Consider the following 24,211-nt stretch of genomic DNA (forward strand, 5'->3'; position numbering starts at 1 on the left):
CATTTTCAATAGGAGACAGGTCTGTACTACAGGCAGGCCAGGCTAGTACCTGCACTCTTTTACTATGAAGCCACGCTGTTGTAACACGTGGCTTGGCATTGTGTTGCTGAAATAAGCAGGGGCGTCCATGATAACGTTGCTTGGATGGCAACATATGTAGCTCCTGTATGTACCTTTCAGCTTTAATGGTGCCTTCACACATGTGTAAGTCACCCATGCCTTGGGCACTAATACACCCCCATACCATCACAGACGCTGGTTTTTGAACTTTGCGCCTAGATCAATCCGGATGGTTCTTTTCCTCTTTGTTCCGGAGAACGAGACCACAGTTTCCAAAAACAATTTGAAATGTGGACTTGTAAGACCACAGAACACTTTTCCACTTTGCATCAGTCCATCTTAGATGAGCTCTGGTCCAGCGAAGCCGGCGGCGTTTCTGGGTGTTGTTGATAAATGGCTTTCGCCCTCATAGTAGAGTTTTAACTTGCACTTACAGATATAGCGACAACCCGTAGTTACTGACAGTAGTTTTCTGAAGTGTTCCTGAGCCCATGTGGTGATATCCTTTACACACGGATGTCGCTTTTCGATGCAGTACCGCCTGACAGATTGAAGGTCTGTAATATTATTGCTTACGTGCAGTGATTTCTCCAGATTCTCTGAACCTTTTGATGATATTTATGGACAGTAGATGGTGAAATCCCTAAATTCCTTGCAATAGCTCGTTGAGAAATGTTGTTTTTAAACTGTTTGACAATTTGCTCACGCATTTGTTCACAAAGTGGTGACCCTCGCCCCATCCTTGTTTGTGAATGACTGAGCATTTCATGGAAGCTGTTTTTATACCCAATCATGGCACCCACCTGTTCCCAAGTAGTCTGTTCACCTGTGAGATGTTCCAAATAAGTGTTTGATGAGCATTCCTCAACTTTCTCAGTCTTTTTTGTCACTTGGGCCAGCTTTTTTGAAACATGTTGCAGGCATCGAATTCCAAATGAGCTAATATTTGCAAAAAATAACAAAGTTTTCTAATTGAATATAGGTTGAAAAGGATTTGCAAAGCATTGTATTCTGTTTTTATTTACCATTCACACAACGTGCCAACTCCACTGGTTTTGGGTTTTGTGTGAATGCTTTTCAGCATTATTATTAGTTGGGTGAGAATTTACTTATTTGAAAATAATCATTAAATATGACATGTTTGATAGGGAATTTAGTCAAACCTGAGGAAGTATGGTCACCATGAGTGTCTGACACTTGGACTGTTCCCACACACACCTACACACACAGAGAGTGAGTCAACGGTGGTCACTGAGTGTTCACCAGTGGAAAAGTCCCACAGCCGCAGGCACAGAGAAGAAAACAGGTAAGTACTATAAAAGGCGTCTCTGTTCACACTCAAGGCAACACTGGCATAGACGTGTGAGGTGGAACATTTTTATAGTACTCTTCAGTCTTGTGAGTTCTGCATAATGCGAAGATAAGTAGTGCATTTTGCTGAGCATCATATAAGAACTTTGCCCTCTGTCTTGGAGATAAAATTGTGTTTGGTCTGAAGAGTCAGCAGAGTGGAAGCAGGGAGACGTGATCATGAACATGTGGAGCACGGCAGCAGCACTTCTTTTACTTCTACACGCCGGTAAGATGCCTTCACACTCAATATTTGTATGAAAACACTCATCAAAGGACTATAAAGTAGGGCTGTGAATCTTTGGGTGTCCCACGATTCGATTCAAAATTGATTCTTGGGGTCACGATTCGATTCAAAATCGATTTTTTTTTCAATTCAACATGATTCTCGATTCAAAAACGATTTTTTTTTTTCCAAAAACAATACACAACAATACCATAATAATGCAATACAATTTTAAAACCAAACCCGACCCAGCAACATTCAGAATAGCAATAAACAGAGCAATTGAGAGCAATTGAGGACACACAAACATGACACGGAACAATCTAAAAGTAGTGAGACAAAAATGAATATTATCAACAACAGTATCAATATTAGTAACAATTTCAACATAGCAGTGATTAAAATCCCTCATTGATATTATCATTACAAACATTAATAAAAAATAATAATTAAAAACATTATGAACAATAGTGTCACAGTGGCTTAACTTGCATCATATCTCATAAACTTGACAACACACTGTGTCCAATAGTATGTGTAAATCCAAACAAAAACAAAAAAATCAATTTTTAAAAAATGAGAATCGATTCTGAATCGCACAACGTGAGAATCGCGATTCGAATTCGAATCGATTTTTTCCCACACCCCTACTATAAAGGCATTCATATTTATTCCATAATGAAATCAGATTATAATTTAGTGGACTGACACTTTTGCTCTTTTACCCTTTATAATGACTATTATACTCCCTCAGCATGAACACAAATGAAATGTCATTTTTCAGAGATATTTATATTTCAGTGTGTTAGTAAAACACAACGTAAATTCAGCCCTCAAAAGCCTGGAAATAATATGTTTCAATAAAGTACTATAACTTTTCTTACTAAATGTATTCTCTTTCTATTTTGGGAGAAAACAAATATATGTACTCCATGTAATTGCAAATTATGTCAACTTAAATATTGTCTAATTATGCAAAAATATTTGATCAAACATTCAAACCATATTTAAATAGAAATAAATAATAATAATGTTTTCAAAGCAAGTTATCCATCAAATTGTGCAATATAAAAGTAATAATAGATTTCATGGTAAAATTGTGAAATTTACTGTGGTTTTTACAGCATTTTTCTCTAAATGAAAAAACAGTACTTTTTTTACTGTAATAAACTGTAGTGCCGTTTTGGCAATTACAGTAATACACTGAAAAAAACAAACTAGCAGCTCAGGTGCCAAAATTTTACTGTAAGATTGCAGTTTTTTAATTTACAGTAAAAAAAAAAAAAACACTTGTAAATTTTACAGTAAAATTCTGGCAACTGAGCTGCTTTTTTTTTTAACCATAAAAACAGCAGTACTGTTTTTCCATTTACAGTAATAAACACTACATTTTGAGGTGAAATGATTGCAACTTACCATGTCTTTGGGCAAGACACTTCACCCTTTGCCTCTGATGGCTGCTGGTTAGCGCCTTGCATGGCAGCTCCCGCCATCAGTGTGTGAATGTGTGTGTGAATGGGTAAATGTGGAAATACTGTCAAAGCACTTTGAGTACCTTGAAGGTAGAAAAGCGCTATACAAGTATAACCCATTTATCATTTTATATTTATAAAAAAAAAATCCACTAATAAAATTGAGTAATAAAAAAAAAATAGTGTAATAATAGTATTCACTGTTGGAAGCAGCCCTCTGGGGCCAAAAATAACTGCGATGTGGCCCTCAATAAAAAAACACTTTGACACCTCGGTTCTAATTCAATGCTCGTTTTCTTTATTTTCATGACTATTTACATTGTAGATTGTCACTGAAGGCAACAAAACTATGAATGAACACATGTGGAGTTATGTACTTAACAAAAAAAAAGGTGAAATAACTGAAAACATGTTTTATATTCCAGTTTCTTCAAAATAGCCACCCTTTGCTCTGATTATTACTTTGCACACACTTGGCATTCTCTCTATGAGCTTCAAGCACACCTTTTAAGTGAAAACCATTTCAGGTGACTACCTCTGGAAGCTCATCGAGAGAATGCCAAGAGTGCGCGAAAAAGTAATCAGAGCAAAGGGTGGCTATTTTGAAGAAACTAGAATATAAAACATGTTTTCAGTTATTTCACCTTTTTTGTTAAGTACATAACGCCACATGTGTTCATTCATAGCATTGATGCCTTCAGTGACAATCTACAATGTAAGTCATGAAAATAAAGAAAACACATTGAATGAGAAGGTGTGTCCAAACCTTTGGCCTGTACTGTATGATTTAAAAATTGGTCTGTAATTATTTATATATGTGGGTTCACCCCCTTTTAGCAGGGGAAGAGCTAAGGCTGATTTCCAGTTTTTTGGAATGCCTTTACTTGTCAAACTTAGGTTGAAGATATGTGAGAGAGGCTCAGCAACACAACTAGCAGTCAATTTTAAGAAAAGGGCTTCAATTTGGTCAGGTCCTGCTGCTTTAATTGAGTCCAGGCTCTTTAGTTTACCTTTGACTGATACAGGTGTGAACTCAAAAGTGCTATTTACAGCCTGTGGTGTATTTGGTATACCGTATTAACATCAGTCAGACCAACATTTGACATTTGAGGATTCAAGGACCCGGCAAAAAATAAAATACTCAAAAAAACAATTTGCTATAGCTGGCCAGATTAATTAATTAAATACATTTGAAAGCCATTTGTTGTCACATGCTTTAAAGAAGCTTTTACTCTCTTGATAAGGGAAGTACTTCTAATCTGGCGAAAGTTGAGCCAGTCAACCTTTGTGTTTGTTTTCCGAGTCCTGGCCCGAGCAACATCTCTCTCTTTGAGAATGTTTCCAATTTCAGAGGAAAACCGGGTATATTTTGACCTTTAACTCAAAATTTTCGAAAGGGAGCATGTTTATTGATTATATATTGAAATGTATCATAAAATGATTCTAATGCTATCGCTACATCATCAATTAAAGCAACTCTGTTCCACTGAAAGGCAGCTAAGTTGTATGCAAAAGCTGGGAGGTAGTTTGTTTGCGTTTTGCGTTTTGCCTTGCATTAGAGGTGTATTTTGTGAAATACATTTTGAAAAAAAATAGGGCTGTCAAAAATAACGAGTTAACTCATGTGATTATTCACAAAACAATACTGCAATAATCATTTATGTATGCAGATTATTCACGCAATTTATTATTATTATATTATTACCTGAGAGGTGGCATGGTTTGTTATATTGTCAGTGATCAGGTAAATGTATCTGCATGTGATTAATCATGATTAATTCAAATTCAAATTTGATTTAAAAATGTCGTCATTTGACAGCATTAATTTTAACACATTTCAATGCTGTCAAATGTACTGCAAGCCTCCTGACTTCAAATATAAACATATGACTCTACAAAATATTACTACACTCTGATTTAAAACCAGGTTTCATTGCAATGACCTAAATTAGTTGATTTACAGTCAAAAGGTTAAAAAACAACAAAATCAGAGCGATACTATACATGGCAGCACAGCTCCAGCTAGCGATGCATGATGAGTTATAGACAAAGTATTTTAATTAATGCTGTCTATTGATTACATTTTGTAACCAGATGAATCACACTTTTATATTTTTGATTTATTGGGATTAATCGCAGTCAATTACTCGCATGCATAATTACTGTAAATTAACTAAAAATTACCTTAACATTGACACAAATACAATTTTATTGTCAGGATATCATACGCATGTATTTTTTTATTTTAATGTTTTACTTAAATGCACATCAGTTATTTGTTCAAAACTTGCTCACAGTTTTATGTAAAACGTTTATTTTGGAGCAAATTTATTAGTGAGCACACCAGTCGGCTTTCAGGTAACCATCCACGGTTAAGGTAAAGACGAATGTCCAGTCAAAATAAATTACACAAATAATCTGCAATTATACATGGTTTAATGCGATAATGTTTTCTGATTAATCGCGTTAACTTTGACAGCAGTAATTTCCGTATTGATGTCAGCTTTTTGTCATTTCCTTTTTTGTCTTTCTGCTTTTTTTTCTTACATTTTTACTTTGGTTTTTTGTTTTCTTGTATTTCTACATTGTGCTGTGGGCCTACAAAACGCAAGCTGGGGACCGCAAAGGGTCCCTGGACAACATGTTGGACACCTCTGATACTGGTACAAACAGATGTCCTCTGTAGTGACCAGTATGCACGAAAGGGTTCGTTGAAAAACAGGGAAAATTAAAGGAGAGGAAAAAAAAAAGAAAACAAATCCGTCATTAAGTAAAAGCAGCTTTATTATGATTATTACTATTAACTACAGTTGAAGGGCGGCCTTTTTAGGGGCATTAATAGTAAATGTTCCCCATATTATTTATTTTAGAATTAAGTTTTTGTTTTAATTTTATGTGATTTTTTAATCCTATCTCTTCCCTCAGTGTTGTGTCAGAGCGGCATCAGATGGTGCACCATCTCAGACGCAGAGCAGAAGAAATGTGAGGACATGTCTTTCGCTTTTGCCGAAACCTCCATCCGGCCGTCCCTCAGCTGTGTCCATGGAGCCACGGTGGAAGACTGTGTGCAGAAACTGCAGGTTAGATCCCGACTAGTGACATTGTTGGCTTTTATTGGAGGCAAACTACTACCAGTGAAATGGTGTAAGTGGTACAAGAGTTATCAGATGTAAGATAATGATGTCATGATATGTACTGTGTCAGTGAGCGCCATCTCTAATGGCACACTTTCACTTCAACGTGTCTTCGAGCAAGAAAATTGTGATTTCCTCCTACAAATGTTGCAGTTCATATTGAACAGACAATTTATTTTAAACATACACACTACAATATACAAAACCCAAAACCAGTGAAGTTGGCACGTTGTGTAAATCATAAATAAAAACAAAATACAATGATTTCAACTTATATTCAATTGAATTCTTCGTCATTCTTCCTCTCAGCTTTCTTCGTCATTCTTCCTCTCAGCTTTCTTCTTCCTCTCAGCTTTCTTCATCATTCTTCCTCTCAGCTTTCTTCGTCATTCTTCCTCTCAGCTACAAATGAGCAGGAAGTGACAAACATTGTGCGGAAGTGTAAAAGTAAGTGCTCCACTGACTGCCATGATATCAACATGATATTGGTTCAAAAAGTTATACTGAATATTGTAAAACCCTTGACTTATATATGTAACCTATCATTCCAGACTGGCTACTTTCCAAGTCAAATGAAAATCGCTTAGGTAGCTCCGCTCTTCAAAAGTGACAGCAAACACGCTTTCACCAATTACAGACCAATCCTCTTTTGCCTCAGTTCTCAAAAATCTTAGAGAAACTATTTAACTATCGACTTTAATCTTTTTTTAAGAAGCATCATATAATCAATGACGGTCAGTATGGCTTTAGGGCCAAACGAACAACTTCAATGGCGATAACTGAAGCTATTGAGGAAATTACTAATGCACTGGAGCATAAAAGATATGCAGTTGGTATTTTTATTGATCTAAAGAAAGCCTTTGATACCATTAATCATTCAATTCTACTAGATAAGATGGGAAGATATGGAATTAGGGGGCTGGCTGGTGACTGGTTAAAAAGTTATTTAACAGGGAGGGTACAGCTTGTTAAAATGGGTACATTTTTATCTGATACTCTTGCAATGTTGTGGTGTCCCCGAAGGGTCCGTGTTGGAGCCAAAACTGTTTAATGTACTGTATATATTAATGATATGTTTGATACATCCAAAATACTGAAATGTATACTATTTGCAGACGACAAATATATTCTACAGTAGTGATGACTATAATGAGCTCATAAATACAGTAAACACAGAACTAAACATAGTAAAAAAAATGGACGGACACAAATAAATTAACTTTGAATATAAATAAAGCTAAGATAGTAAAGTTTGGAAATCGCAACATAACGTCTGAACAGAAAATAAGTATTGATGGTACCCAAATTGAAATCGTAAATGAGAATACATTTTTGGGAGTAATAATTGATAGTAAACTATAATGGAAACCTCATGCCAGACACATTAAAACAAAAATCTCCAAAAGCCTCTCAATTATAAACAAAACAAAACTATACCTCAATGAAAATGCACTCCGTACTTTATACTGCACCTTGGTACTCCCATACCTTACATACTGTGTTGAAGTATGGGGGAATACTGTCACAGTGAGTTGTTGGTGACGAACCCCAAGATGCAGAGATGGCAGGCTTTGTCCAGGAAAACATGATTTAATGTCCAAAAATATAAAGAAAAAACAGAAACCAGGAACTAGGAACAGGATGCCAGGAAAACAGGAACTGGAAGACGAGGAACACAAAGACAGCAAGCTACAAGCATCTACAATATATATAGCTTACCGCTACCGCTTACAGCTACACTGACATCGGCAAGTAGGAATGACAATAATCCAGCACTGACTGGAGGGGAAGGCAGGTTTAAATAGCAGCTGGCTGATTGGCACCAGGTGTGGCCCGGTGCCAATCAGCCACAGCTGAGGGGACAGCACTCAGAGAGACAAACAGGAAACTGAACCAAAATAAGAGTGCTGACCGGAAATAAAACAAACACAGTGAAAAAACTAAAACTTGACCAAACTGTCAGGGACAAGCCTGACAAATACATACCGAAACACAATTCATCCTCTGATCATATTACAGAAAAGAGCAGTGTGGATCATTCACAACGTTGGTTATTTAGAACATACTCATAATCTGTTTATGCAATCAAAGTTGCTCAAATTTGATGACCTTGTTAAATATAATACATTAATAATCTTATGTAAAGCATTTAACAAATTATTGCCGCCTAATCTACAACATTTTTTTATAAAATGAGTGCAGGCTCATAACTTGAGAGGCTTTGGATATTTCTTATTGCCGAGAGCTCAAACCACTTGTAAACGTTTTTGTGTGTCTGTATGAGTAAAACTATGGAACAAACTGGACTTACAACACAAGTAATGCCAAACTATTAATCGATTTAAACTATTATACAAACATGGGGTCTGGTTCAAATATAGAGATGAGGGTCTTTAATTTGACCTGCTGCTATACTCCGTCTCAAAGTGTTAACATGTGCTCAATGTTTCCTTACCATTATTGCTATGTTGTCTATTACCATTGCTGGTATATTCATTATTCCTACATTGTTGATACAAATTATTGTTACAGTGTAATAATTATTGTTACCTGTGGTAATGCCACTATGATACAACATCTGTATTATAATCCTTGAACAAAGTAAGAGTGAAACTCATGTGAATAATGACTGAATGGAGAACTGGGGGTGGGATTAAATAAATTATCTTCTTCCCACTCCCTTTCAGGCAAACCTGGACAATCATGCACTATATGAATTTATATTATTATGTGTTGTCAACTTGTACTTCTTTATGTCATTGCCTGAAATAAATAAATAAATGGAAAAAAAGAAAAATGAATAGACTGCAAAGACAATATATTTAATGTTCAAACTGAGAAAATTATCTTTTTCAAATAATCATTAACTTAGAATTTAATGGCAGCAACACAATGTGCCAACACAAGTTGGCACAGGGGAATTTTACCACTGTGTTACATGGCCTTTCTTTTAAACAACACTCAGTAAACGTTTGGGAACTAAGGAGACCGATTTTTGAAGCTTTTCAGGTGGAATTCTTTCCCATTCTTGCTTGATGTACAGCTTAAGTTGTTCAACAGTTTTGAGTCTCTGTTGTGGTATTTTAGGCTTCATTTTGTGCCACACATTTTCAATGGGAGACAGGTCTGGACTACAGGCAGGCCAGTCTAGTACCCACACTCTTTTACTACGAAGCCACGCTGTTGTAACATGTGGCTTGGCATTGTCTTGCTGAACTAAGCATGAAAAAGAATATGTTGCTCCAAAACCTGTATGTACCTTTCAGCATTAATGGTGCCTTCACAGATGTGTAAGTTACCCATGCCTTGGGCACTAATACACCCCCATACCATCACAGATGCTGGCTTTTGAACTTTGTGCCTAAAACAATCCGGATGGTTCTTTTCCTCTTTGGTCCGGAGGACACGACGTCCACATTTTCTCCCAAAAAATTGGGAATGTGGACTCAAACCACTGAACGCTTTTCCACTTTGCATCAGTCCATCTTAGATGAGCTCGGCCCAGCGTTTCTGGGTGTTGTTGATAAATGGCTTTCGCTTTGCATAGTAGAGTTTTAACTTACACTTACAGATTAGCGACGGACTGTAGTTTCTGACAGTGATTTTCTGAAGTGTTCCTGAGCCCATGTGGTCATATCCTTTACACACTGATGCTGCTTTTTGATACAGTACCACCTGAGGGAATGGAAGGTCAAGGCCTTGCCGTTTACGTGCAGTGATTTCTCCAGATTCTCTGAACCTTTTGATGATATTACGGACCGTAGATGGTGAAACCCCTAAATTATTTGCAATAGCTCATTAAGATATGTTGTTCTTAAACTGTTCGACAATTTGCTCACGCATTTGTTCACAAAGTGGTGACCCTCGCCCCATCCTTGTTTGTGACTGACTGAGCCTGTCATGGACGCTGCTTTTATACCCAATCATGGCACCCACCTGTTCCCAATTAGCCTGTTCACCTGTGGGATATTACAAATAAGTGTTTGATGAGCATTCCTCAACTTTCTCAGTCTTTTTTGCCACTTGTGCCAGCTTTCTTGAAAATGTTGCAGGCATCAAAAATCCAATTGAGCAAATATTTGCAAAAAATAACAACGCTTCTCAGTTCGAACGTTCATACCCATTTTATTTTGTCACTGACACCTTTTTTTTGTTATTTGCTTTCATGTATACTACCATGTGTTATCACTGTATATTATTTATTTTTTCCTCCCTCTGCTCTTTGTAAATGGTCTAACTGTGGTCTTTGCAGTCACTCAATTGATTATACAGGTATGTTGAAAACGATTTGCAAATCATTGTATTCTGTTTTTATTTACGATTTACACAACGTGCCAACTTCACTGGTTTTAGGTTTTGTACATAGCAGTGCATCCCATATTTACACTTTCACACACAATTCAACTTGGCCGAAAAGGAGTAGAAAGATGCAGAACAAAGTGCATAACATTTGCTTACACTTGTAGAGAAAGGAAGCAGATGCACTGTCCATGTTCGCTCCGGACATCTACAACCTGGGGAAGAGCGCTTTGTTCAAGATAGCTGCCAGTGAATCGAAGGCTGATCGTAAGTGTCACCTTTTGCTTTAGACTTTATTGCGTCACCTTTTGATGCGAAGAAACAATTAAAAGGTATTTTTATTGGGGAAAATATTCATACAATTCAATAGGACTCATGTAACATCCGATAAAAACTCGCAATGAACCACCCTTCAAACCAAAAACAAGACATAAAATATAAGTTGGACAGTATAACATATTTCCATCATCAAACGAGACCCTTACTAAGTACTTTAACCCTCTAAGGTTGTCACAATTTAGTAGGAGTTTTCTGCCTGCCAGAATGAAGTCCTCAGGAGTTAAGAGTTTATAAGCATTTTTTGGTTCTGCATATGTGTATATTAGTGTTGTCCCGGTACCAATATGTATTTCGGTACTTTTCTGTACTTTTCTAAATAAAGGGGACCACAAAAAATGTCATTATTGGCTTTATTTTAACAAAAAATCTTACCGTATATTAAACATGTGTTTCTTATTGCAAGTGTGTCCTTAAATAAAATAGTGAACATACTGGACAACTTGTCTTTTCGTAGTAAGTAAGCAAACACAGGCTCCTAATTTAGCAGCTGACAAATGCAGTAACATATTGTGTCATTGATCATTCTATTATTTTGTCAAAATTATTAAGGACAAGTGGTACAAAATAAACCATTAATCTACTTGTTCATTTACTGTTAATATCTGCTTGCTTTATTTTTTTTAACATATTCTATCTACACTTCTGTTCAAATGTAATAATCACTTATTCTTCTGTTGTTTGATACTTTACATTAGTTTTGGATGATACCACAAATTTGGGTATCGATCCGATACGAAGTAGTTAGAAGAACATACATTGGTCATAATCAAAGTCCTCATGTGTCCAAGGACATATTTCCTGAGTTTATAAACATAATATAATTTTTTTTTAAACTAATGAAGATTTTGTGATGCTAAAAATATTGATGTAATCATAGATACGCTCTTGTACTTGGTATCATTACAGTAGATGTTAGGTGTAAATCCACCAATGGTGTTTGTTTATATTGTAGCGTCCTGGAAGAGTTGGTGCTGCAGGGAATTCTGGGAATTTGTTCTGTAGTGTTTATGTTGTGTTGCGGTGCAAATATTCTCCCAAAATGTGTTTGTCACTGTTGTTTAGTGTGGCGACAGTGGTGACAGTGTTATGATAATTAAATAATAAATGGGTTATACTTGTATAGCGCTTTTCTACCTTTGAGGTACTCAAAGCGCTTTGACAGTATTTCCACATTCACCCATTCACACACACGTTCTCACACTGATGGCGGGAGCTGCCATGCAAGGCGCTAACCAGCAGCTATCAGGAGCAAGGGTGAAGTGCCTTGCCCAAGGACACAACGGACGTGACTAGGATGGTAGAAGGTGGGGATTGAACCCCAGTAACCAGCAACCCTCCGATTGCTGGCACAGTCACTCTACCAACTCCGCCACGCCGTCCCCATTGTTGTGTTTTGTGTGTCATTAGTGTGTATTGTGTTGGCATTGTTCATACAGCCACCCTAAGTGTGACATGTATGGCTGTTGACTAAGTATGCACTTCATTCGCTTGTGTGTAGTGTGTTCAAAGACAAGATGGTCATCGTGATGGATGAACTCTTGTCTTGACTTTGTCTACTTTTGACTTTAATTATCATATCCATTGCCATGGTTGTGGTGTGTAGTGAAGCATGTTTAACTTATCTTAAAGCACCTCTTGAGGGTGTTTCAGTGTTATAACTTTACCTTTATCTTTAGTTATTACGCCAAAATTTGTCCGTTCTCCCTTTTCTGTCTACACACTGTGTCTGCTTGTAAGTACTCTGTGATTGTGCACTGCCGAACATGCTCGTCTGCATGACAGGACGTGACAACGACGACTTGTGGGGGACCAGTACTTTTTAGAGGCGGTATTGTACCGAATATGATTCATTAGTATCGTGGTACTATACTAATACCGGTATACCATACAACCCTAGTGTATATACATACTGTACATACATATACTGTGTATAGCCTAATATTTGACAAACGTCTTTAACAAAGGCCGGCTTCTGCACAACTTATTTTTCTGTGAATATGTTAATTATTACAGCGCTTATGCTTTAACTTGTTTGTCTTTGATAAGCAGCAAATGTGTTCCGGTATTAATGACTCATCCTGACCTGATTGTGAAGTGTTTGCGTCACCACAGGTACCGGAGCTTCCTACTTTGCAGTCGCCGTCGTGAAAAAGGCCAATTCTTTCATCAACATCAATAACCTGGCGGGGAAAAAGAGCTGCCACACTGGGAAAGGACGCACAGCCGGCTGGAATATGCCCATCGGTTACTTCATCGACCAGGGCTACATGTCTGCCATGGGCTGTAACATCTCGCAAGGTGTGTAAACTCCTCATTGTTGAACACATAACAGAAACTGACACAAGCACCGATGCGTGTGTGTGCGTGTGTGTGTGTGTGTGTGTGTGTGTGTGTGTGTGTGTGTGTGTGTGTGTGTGTGTGTGTGTGTGTGATCAGGTGTGGCACAGTTTTTCAGTGCCAGCTGTGTTCCTGGAGCAAATGAGGCCGGTGACCCCGCCTCTCTGTGTCAGCTGTGTATTGGCGATGTACAAGGACAACACAAATGCGAGAAGAGCATCAATGAGCAATATTACAGCTATGAAGGAGCTTTCAGGTAATATTCAACACCAGTCATGTACAACTTTCTGTGGGCAAAGGTTTAGGGTTATAGCAACGTTGAAAGAGCCATATTGGACCAAAAGTACAAAAAACAAATCTGTCTGGAGTGTGTGTCCAAGTTAAAGGAATCGGCAGGCTGTCTTCTTATAATAGATTTATGACAATCTTTGGCAAGCTAGGTAATGTTTGCTGTGGTCTGGAACAATATGGCACACAAACAACTATCTGAAATGCAGCCAATATTACATACAGATAATGTGTCATGAGACATGCAAAACTAAATTATATACAAAGAGGATAAAAGTAACGGATATTAAATGAGCTCAAATATACCTATAAACGAGGCATAATGATGCAATATGTACATACAGCTGGCCTAAATAGCATGTTAGCATTGATTAGCTTGCAGTCGTGCAGTGACCAAATATGCCTGATTAGCACTCCAACAAGTCAATAACATCAACAAAGCTCACTTTTGTGCATTCACGCACAGCATAAAACTTTTGGTAGATAAAATGAGACAAAGAAGGAGTGGAAGATTTAGGGTGAGTTCAAGAACTGCCGAAATTAGTAGGACAAAACGATGTTCATCAAATACTCTCATCAGTGAAGCATACACACAATAAATAATGTCATGTCATTTATTATTTATTTATTTATCAAACAAAAAACATACTCAAACAAAAAAAATATTTTTCCCCCATCTTTTTCAATTTTCAATCCTGTTTTAAAAATGCTCCAGGGAGCCACTAGGGCAGCATTAAAGAGCCGCGGGTTGCTGACCCCCGGTTAGTTAGAGGGTTAGTGGCTGGGGTACAGTACAATCCAGTAAAGTTGATTAAACATCATATTTGTAAAATTATTTAAACTGTGCCAGCTCCAATTAGTACATGTGTCGATCTATTTACATACTCATACATGTATTTTTTCCAGTGCATACTGTAATTTATGTTTGCATTGTTTCTGCTTTGTTTATTTTTACGGAACAGTTTATTCTTATGTTGTTTTCTTGTATCACTGACTTTTCTTAATGTATAATAATTACGGATGGTATTGTTTAAATTTTAACCGATACCAGTACCTAATCGATACTTTAAAAAAAGTACTTAAACAGTGCCCAAAACCAGTATGTAAAACATTTTTAAACCTGCACATTTTTGTACAAAAATGTATGACTTTATTTTCATGGAATTTTGAGACAATCAAGTTAACCGGACTAGTAATCGAAATACTTCAGTGATTTAAATTAAATGAGTAATACATTCACAAATATGATATAACAATTTTTTGTGTTATTGCAGCAATACAGAACATTGACAGCGTGCAAAAAACGACTTACTTGTTATGTTATGTTTGATGCTCATAATTGCGGGTGTTCCTGAATGCAACCTTAACCGTCATTGGTGCATGATGAGGAAGTGCTGTGTTGTTGTGGCTACTGGTTATCCTAGCGCTGCGGTGCTAACAGTGTTATAAGGGTCTGCTGCCCCTAAAGGGACAAGTGGTAGAAAATGGATGGATGGATATTAGCGTGTTAAACTTTTTTTCTTTTTTAAAAAGAACGTCAGACGTGTGTGCTTCTGTCAGGACGTTACATCACCAACAGCAGTGTTAGGAAAAACAACGTTATATCGCCGTGACTTTTTCAAGTACAATTAATTTTACGTACTTTACAACGTGACACGCTACTTTTGACGTGGTTGTATGTGAACAAGACCGTGTCAGAAGCAGGGCCATAACTAGGATTTGACAAATACTGAGGTCAAAAATTGGCTGTCCAAGAGGAACTTTGAAAGACTGTAATCATGGGTATCCCAGCACCATGTCAATTATTTTACCATGAGCAACACAATGAATTTCCAGAATAACAAAAGCTTTAATTGAGCTAAAACTAGCTATCACTCATCTAAAGTATTTGTTAATCAGCACAATTTTGTAACAGTCCACTTTTTTTTAATCATAATATCCTGAAGTTTAGCATATTAAACAATTTTAATATCATTAAAACATACATTGAAAAAACAAGTGAAATTTTCAACCACAACCTGGATTCGGACTCAAGATCTTCTGCTTTGCACTGTAAGTATTAATGATGCAGCCACCACAAGTATAGAGAGAAATGTTCTATTCATATTCCAATCTAATCAGTGACAGAGCATGATGTCGCCAGGATACATTTGGGGTAAAATATTATAAAAGCGCCTGCCATTCAATAATTGTGTGAATGCTTATTCTTCTTCTTCTCCAGATTTTGGCGCGCTCTACCTTCCAAATTTTTCACCCGATTCAAACCGTTCCAACTTCAAACTGGTCAGCCTATTCGGGAATCGCGGGCTTTCCCTTGACAAATTCCAAAAATTCCCAGATTTCACAGAATTCCTAGTTCAAAATTAATTGCCCATTTTTCAAACTTTCACCATTTCCACATTTTTCAACCATTCCACCTTCAACACATACCACCAAGTTAAAATAAAATTCCAGGATTTTCCAGAATTCCTGCTTTTCCAAAGCCCTATTTCCACCCTTTTTTCTGGCGACTACTCCTTCCACATTTTTCAACCGTTCCACCGTCAAAACATTCCTCTTAATCAGGACAAAAAACAAAGTTGTTTTTTGAACTGGAAAAATTCCCGGTTTTCACGAAATTCTAGGAATTCTGTAATACCATTTCTCAACTCAACATGTTACTACTTCAACATTTGTTGACTGATTTGAAAAATGTAAACTCCAACTATTTCAACTCATTCAGACCATTCAAGTTTTTGCCATTTTCAAAAAAAATTCACACTTTTCCCGAAATTCCCAATGTTTCTGAAATTCCCATTGAAATCAACAGGACATTCTTCAAAGTTCCACAATTCCCACATTTTTCATCCGATTCAAACCTTTCCAACTTCAAAATATTCCGCCAGGTAAGGAATTGTGTGCTCTACTGCTACAATTCAAAAAACATTCCCGGATTTCCCATAATTCCTTTTTTTTTTTTGCATTTTCCCCATCCAAAATGAATTGGCCAATTTTTAAACTTCCACAATTACCACATTCTTTAACCGATTCAAACCATTCCACCTTGAACACATTCAACTCATCCTGGACATTCAAACTACCATTTTTCCACATTCAACAAATTTCCAGGAATTCCTGTATTTTCTTAAGTTTGACTATTTTCACATTTTTCAACCCAATTCAACTGTTCCACCGTCAAAACAAAAACCAAGTTGGTTAAAGAATTTGAAAAATTACCGGTTTTCCCGAAATTCCAGGAATTTCTCAATTAAAAACTGTTACTAATTCTAAATTTCTTGACTGATTTAAACAATTCAAACCCAACCAATTTAGCTCATCCATGCTCCTTAATCATTTCCAAAAAAATTCCACTTTTCCCAAAATCCACAAATTTCCAGGAAGTTCCCATTGAAATGAATGGGACATTTTTCCAAGTTGTACAATTCCCACATTTTTCAACCTAATCAAACCATTCCAGCATCAACACATTCCACTTATCCTGGACATTCAAACTAACACTTTTCCAAGTTCTAAACCAAATTCCGGTTTCCCTGGAAATTCAAACTCTTCAACATTCAAACCATTCCAACATTCAAACTATGTCAGCGTTTAAATTATTTTAACATTTAAACCATTTTTACATTCATCCTACTTCCATTAGCATTTCAGTTCAGCGTCAGCTTTTCAACATTTAAACTATTTCGACATTCAAACTATTCTTACATTCATACTACATTCTGTCAGCATTTCAGTTCAACATCAGCATTGGAGCATTCACACGCAACTCCTTCAGGAATTGCCTCTTCTAGTTTACATTTTAATGTGCTCCACACTCCTGACAAGACGTTACTTGTAGAATATCACCACAAAGCACTTGTTGCAGGTGGATGAGTCTGAATTCAATTATCACTAGAATAAGGCACAGATAGCTTTTTCCTTTTTTGGTACAGTCACCACCGTTTAAATCTGCCCCAGGAGCCGTGTTTCGATGCCCATCCCATCCCTAATAATAACATAGTTATATTTACTTTTTAACCTTTTATATTAATATGTTACTTAAAGGGGACTTATGATGATTTTAATCTACATTTAAAACACTCCCTTGTGGTCTTAATAATACATATTGGATATGCTTTGGTGTACATTTGGCTCCACAGAATCAGATTCAGAATCAGAATCAGAATAGTTTTTATTGCCATTGTTTTGAGAACAATGAGGGTGGTGTCGTCTGCAAACTTGAGCAGCTTTTGACTGGAGGTGCAGAAGTTTGTATACAGAGAGAATAACCAGGGGGAAAGACAGTCACGCTTGTAACCTGCTTTTTGAGTCTGTCTGCAAGATGTTCGTTCGTGGAGGCAGTTTTTTTTATTTTTACTGTGGAGTTCAAACAAAACCCTCCATGCCTCACATTCTTTAAAAGCATCAGACTATATATTTGGAAAAAGTACAATATTTGATATATTTCTTGAAGACGAACATCACCGCTATTTTTTTTTCTCAGGCACTGTCGAAAACTTCACAAACAATAGATTAGCCAGTCACAACATTAAGTACACACAGCTGAATAAAAAAAAGTAGCTTTTATCACATTTATCACACCGCATGTTTGACGTCAGCATTATTATGCACAAGCCAAGATGAGATGAAAATACTACTTTATTATTCTTCATACATCCTCTTGAAGTGTTTAGCATTCATTATGTTATCTGATCTTATTCAGTTAGACTTTTAAAACATTTTTCAAAATTCACAAAATACTGTATAAAATATGGTCCAGTTTAGTTAAATTATTTGGAATTCTACTCAAAATGCTACCTATGGAGTCAGACAAAACTTACATTTTACATGACTTCCTGAACAGTATGCATTTATGCATAGTTTCAATAACATATTTCCACATTTGGAAATTTGGAAGAATGCTAAAATAATGTATGGAATTTAATATTTCAATTATTTTTATGGGAAAAATGCATTCTAATTTGTCATATCTGCAATTTATTGTTTAACTGCCAACCCAACAAGATAGAAAATCATTTTATTAATTTCATTTGATGCTTAATTGATTTGAACTACTGTATAATCACTCTACCACAAAAAACATCCACTGTTTTTAACCTAATTGTGTTTTTGTTTGGCCCCATCAGGTGTATGGCTGAAGGTGCAGGAGACGTTGCCTTCATCAAACACACAACAGTTGAAGAGAATACAGATGGTAATGATTTAGTAAAATGAGAAGTCCGATAAATACTAGTACTTTAGCTTAAAAAACATGACTGAGCGTGTAGCTGACTTGGCAAAACAGTTTGATTGTATCACTGCTAGTCTGCACCATTCTGCAGCAGAATGATTCAATAACGTCAGCCGGGGATGGTAAAATTATTTCTAAATGGCAGACATTTATCCATGAAAATATGGAGAAGTTGTCAATGGTGTGTTTGAATTGGGAAATCATAAAAGTATACTCTCGGAGGTAAATGCTGTACAGTATGATTACATTACTTAACTAGGAAATCACTTGGATAACAGAGACCTCCGCCAGGCCCTACTTCCCATTCGTAAAAAGTCCTGAATCCAGTCGGTGATCCAGATCAGCTTCTAAATATAATCCTTACCCAGTTTCTGGGATATCTTGCAAGTTTAATCAAAATGTGCCCATAACTTTTTGAGCGATTTGAAGCTGCTTGTCAGTCGTTCACTGTCTTTGCGTCTGTGCGTCTGTGGGTGGAGGCGGGGCCACATGCATACACACAGAAGTAGAAGCTCGGAGCGTAGATGTAAGGTAATGTGGTAGAAACGATCCATAACAGTCCTATTTAGGACATTTCTTGAAAATTTCATAAAAATCGTCCCAATCCTTTTTTGTGCTATGTTGCTAACGAACTAACTGACTAACTTATCAACTAAATTACCGCAACAATTACATAACGTGCTGAAACTAATAAAACTATGTGTTTGTAATACATTTTATTGTATTGTTTTAGATACAATACTTATCTAAAAATTTATTTTTCTTATTTAATGTATTACATGTTAATTTTCTGAATGTGCAATACAAATACTTGTCCACAGAGTATATACTACTAGTATTTGTTATTCTCGCCATAAGTGACCACTTGATATTTTCACCAGGTAAAGGCTCCCCCAGCTGGGCATCAAAACTCATTTCATCAGACTATGAGCTGTTGTGTCGTGACGGCAGAAGACTTCCTGTCAATCAGTGGCAGACGTGCAATCTGGTCCGTGTCCCATTCCGAGGCATTGTGGTTGGCGATCACATCACTCCCTCTGTGGTGTTTAACATGCTGACTGAAGGACTGGTAGGTGAAAATCAATTACACTAGTAACAGCCTCATCTATGTACTGTACAATATCACTGCAATTAAGATTGCAATATTTGTTTTTGCACACAGGCACAATGAGGGGATTGTTAAATTGTTTCGTCACCAGAAGGAAGCTTGCAGAGAAATCACTGTATGGCTTGCAGCAAGACAAATAGACCTTACATTTACTAGCAGGCCAACACCACTTTCCCTATCAGCCAACCCCTAAATTAACGCTCAGAACCATATACAATATTCCTGTCGCTACAATATCATATGAAAAAAAAAGAAACCAAATAAATATATATGTATGCACAAACGTCAACAACCTGGCATAGGTACAAAAATACCAAAACACCAGCAGACACCAAAACGCATACATCAAATTACTTTTAATCAGCCCTTTAAAGGGGATCTATTATGTAAAACCAACTTTTCTTACCTATTGGCACCATGGCGGATATATTTATAAAACAATCTTGTCTTCCTTCATACTCCTTCCAAAAGAGCCGTTCGGAATTTTAACAACTTGTGACGTTTTTCCCAGTTGTGACGTCAGCAAATATCTTAGTTTACCGGAGGACGCTGTCGAAGGGAGGCACGTAAATAAGACTGCCCAGAAAACGGCGCAAGAGACGGTCAGAAAGCAGCTTGAAGACGCTCTGTAAAACATATTCTGAAAATGATTTTATATATATTTGAAAACTAAATTTTGTGTCAGTTTTGTATTTTGGAATACAAAACATTATTATTAGTTATTAGTATCAATATTTCAGGTTTTTTTTTTATTACGTTACGTCTTTTTGCTTACATTTTTACATTTTTTGTGGCCCCCGTTTTGTGCCTTTGGACACACATTGGTCTTTGGCCTGAAAAATGTTGAAGATGTGCAAATAATGGTTAGTTCCATGATGTGGACAACCACTTATGTTGACAACCACTTATGTCGACGTTAATCAGCCAGTCTGTGGGTTGGTGAGATAAGCGGGTTAACTGTTTTCTGAGCTATTTGTGGCAGCTGTTTCATCTTATATGTATTCACTTTATTTAGTAAAAAGCGGTGTCAAATTATCGTGTTATTTAGACGATAAATAACTAATTAATATTAGTTACGGTCCTATTTAGCGAGTTATATTTTGTAATTGTGTTAATTTATTTTCAATCACTAACGTTACTGACTCTGGATGCCTGCGATTGTCTCGCCCTCTTTTTGTGTTTGACTGAGAGCCACAACACTACCGTCATGCTGCACAAAGATAGTATGTTGCAAAGGGCGACTTTAAATAGGCGGGATAGGATGAATTGTATCTAACAAAGAGTGTAAAATATTCATAATGAACTTAAAGACGTATCAGAAAAGTGTTCATGGTTTGTATACGTTTGAATAATGTTTTGTTTTTAGCATTGAGTAGAAAATACATTTTTTTTCATAGAGTAACGTGCATCGCTCTATTGCTTGTATTGAAAACCAGTGGTGGTCAACCAAGCAAGATATATATTACAGTACAAAAGAGTCTTACATATTCTTGCAAAAAGCAAATAAAAGCAAAAAAATCTAACTATGCAATGGAATAGATTCCTATACTTAATAAAAAAAATATTTGTCGAGTGATATCAAGGTTTATACGTCGGTAGGATTCTCAGACATATCGAACTATTACACTCCACACACCATTCTACGTGACAAAACAGATGGAAACTTGAAATAGCATGGAGGTTTACATCTTCTTTGTGTGTAGCGGAGTCGAGGAAATTGGTATCAAGACTCTCTTGGATAAATACACATTGTTTTTGCTCCGGTAAGGTTCTGCGCCTTTTACAAGTAGCATGTTTTTCTTTATCAAAATATAATATAGATGTCAACATTGTGTATGTGCTGACAGATTAATTTATGATTGCTGCTTTTGGTAAACACATAAAGTACCAGTAGAGTACAAAAACAAGTTGACTTTATGCTTAATTTTGTTTCATTGTATCCATTAAACCATATTCAATTGTTTTTACAATCCGTAAAGTATGTGAAAATACCGCGTAACATTCAATTTATAACTGGAGATAGAGACAAACACACACAACCGAAGACAGTGCAGACTTTGCTTTGTTAACCCTTTGTGTGCATCATGATTATTCTTCTTAGAAACAGGACGATATGGACATCCTATAAGTCGTCATTGAAGTAAGAGCAGACATTGCACAGTAAACTATCGCTTTATTATGTTTGTAGTTTGCATTTCTTGTTGAGCACTTAGCAATACGGCTACATGTTGCTTAGTGTTTCACTAAATCTGGATCTGTTTTGAAGAGCTTATAAAACTTGTAGCTCATTGTCCTTATATTCAGGATCAATAATATAAGTTTATGGATCATAATTTTTCCCCAAGTAATCGTTGTTGGCTCTCATAAAGTCTGAATGATTTGCACTGTTGTTGGTGGGGAAGGGATCTCTGGTTCCTATCTCGACGTGCTTGCCATCACGAGATAGTCCATGTCTGGCTATCTCGTTATCTCTCAAAATGGCTCGGGAATCTCCGTGAAGTGATACTATTTTGATCATATCTATTTACTTGCAAACTTTGTAAGTCTTTTGTTGAGCAGAGATATAATATATAATAGCTTCAATATAGAGGCAATTTGTTTTTCATTCTACTGGTACTGGTAAAAAAATAAAGTTTATGAGTTTGAACATCTAATATCTTGTCTTTGTAGTGCATTCAATTGAATATGGGTTGAAAAGGATTTGCAAATAATTGTATTCCGTTTATATTTACATCTAACACAATTTCCCAATTCATATGGAAACGGGGTTTGTAAAAGAGTTTTTACAAATGTAGGTTTTGCTCACATTTGCTTTTTTTAGACTCGCAGAGTTAGTGCTTTTCGAACCACCTGTAGCAAACATTTGTTTAATCCAAATAATATCAAGATAATACTAAAATTGGAAATAAACATTGTTAAAATTATGTAAAAAAAAAAAACCTTTAACAAAGTGATCACTGAAAACTCATGCATTCTTTGATTCTGCTCCCTTAGACTGGAGTGTGAGCTGCATGCTTTTCTCGTTGTTGTTTCGTAAAATCTTGCACTCTTCTGTTAACCTCTCGGGAACTCTGACGAAACGTTTATCCTTTTTGCGATTTGAAGGATTCGTACCGCCGAAAACAACGCCAGCATAGGGCTTTTTTTTTAGAAAGGCTAAATGGAGCCTAAAACCCATTGAGAATAGAGCTAGCTTGACCACCACGTGGGCATGACGTCCGTATCAAGAAATTAGACAAGCTATTGAGAAATGGCGTCACTTCTAGTTGTTTTAACCCACATTAAGCTGACTTTAAACTATTATGACACATCTGTGCATCAATTTAGTGACATATTACATGTTCAATGATGTACGTTATATTTAATTCAGAGCACATTGCATGGAGGAGAATGTTGTTTTAATCTCAGTGTATGTCATGAGTTGCACGATCGTGTCTTTGCCAGTGGACGAAATGAAATTGAAACTAGTAAATAAATAGGTAAATTTTTTGTCGCTAAATACATGATAAATAAATAAAATAGTAAATAGTGTGCATGCATGAGGATTATGTGATTGACAATCAGGAAAGCCAATCAAAGCCAACATGTCCTCTATCCGTTTTGCAAGGTTTAGCATGTAATTATGACAAACGTAGATATTTATTCGGTAAATATGTTTTTTTAAACAATACTGGTAACATATGCTTGCATTGTGAGTGATGTCTGTTTGATTAATTTTATATTATCTAAAGCAGACGAAAAGCATCAAGTTCAACATTCAATACTTTAAATGGTTCTTACGTTAACTTCAACACTTTATATAGACCTGATGTTTTATTTTAGTAAATGAACAGACTTCAAATGTTCAAGTCTGTTAAAAACATTCAATTACTTTAGAAAGCCAATTTTGTTGTTTCAACACCTATCTTAATAAAGATGTAATGAATTTAAATGAGAACATATCAAGTTGAGGGATTTTCTATTTAGGCGAAATCAAAAAAAGAGAAAATTTGGTGAATTAACTAAAAATCATAATTAATGAATCGCTTAAAAGCACTATTAATTAGCAATACGATCAGTCATATTAGCACTGATATGCAAACAATATCCATGTCTGTGTTGTGTCGTCTATTTCCTCGGACACTGAAACAAAGTCCTCCCTGTGTGCAGGAGAAGTCTGGATTCAACATGTTTTCCTCCAAGCCTTATGGAGACGGAACGTTACTCTTCTCTGAGTCCTCCGTCATGTTTCAGAGCGCTGAGTATGACGACCCTAAGAAGTGGATGGGTCGATTCTATTACAGTGCCATGAGCGCTATGGACTGTAAAATTCCAGGTACATATCTAACCACGCTTTCTTTCCAAAATACCGTATATACAGTAGTGGACTAA

The 24,211-nt window shown here is 36.4% G+C and overlaps 1 protein-coding gene and 1 long non-coding RNA gene across 2 annotated transcripts; both read left to right on the top strand.

Annotated features, from left to right (window-relative positions):
• The first annotated feature begins 1,409 nt into the window (after positions 1–1,409).
• LOC133634850 (uncharacterized) lies at positions 1,410–6,146 on the top strand. The gene is made up of 3 exons (XR_009821981.1): positions 1,410–1,458; positions 1,559–1,639; positions 6,034–6,146. It is a non-coding gene; the product is annotated as an uncharacterized LOC133634850 (long non-coding RNA).
• Positions 6,147–12,643: 6,497 nt separating this feature from the next.
• On the top strand, positions 12,644–24,211 carry LOC133635458 (melanotransferrin-like). The gene is made up of 6 exons (XM_062028675.1): positions 12,644–12,692; positions 12,993–13,178; positions 13,317–13,473; positions 18,629–18,696; positions 19,614–19,801; positions 23,990–24,211. Exons 1-6 carry the CDS (start codon positions 12,644–12,646, stop codon positions 24,209–24,211), a joined length of 870 nt encoding a protein of 289 aa, XP_061884659.1.

Source organism: Entelurus aequoreus, linkage group LG19, assembly GCF_033978785.1.
Source record: "Entelurus aequoreus isolate RoL-2023_Sb linkage group LG19, RoL_Eaeq_v1.1, whole genome shotgun sequence".
Taxonomy (NCBI): Eukaryota; Metazoa; Chordata; class Actinopteri; order Syngnathiformes; family Syngnathidae; genus Entelurus; species Entelurus aequoreus.

Coding starts and splice junctions, on each gene's coding strand:
- LOC133635458 (XM_062028675.1), top strand. CDS start 12,644: ATGCTCGTCTGCATGACAGGACGTGACAACGACGACTTGTGGGGGACC. Junction 13,179..13,316: donor GGGCTGTAACATCTCGCAAG/GTGTGTAAACTC, acceptor GTGTGTGATCAG/GTGTGGCACAGTTTTTCAGT. Junction 19,802..23,989: donor ACATGCTGACTGAAGGACTG/GTAGGTGAAAAT, acceptor CCCTGTGTGCAG/GAGAAGTCTGGATTCAACAT.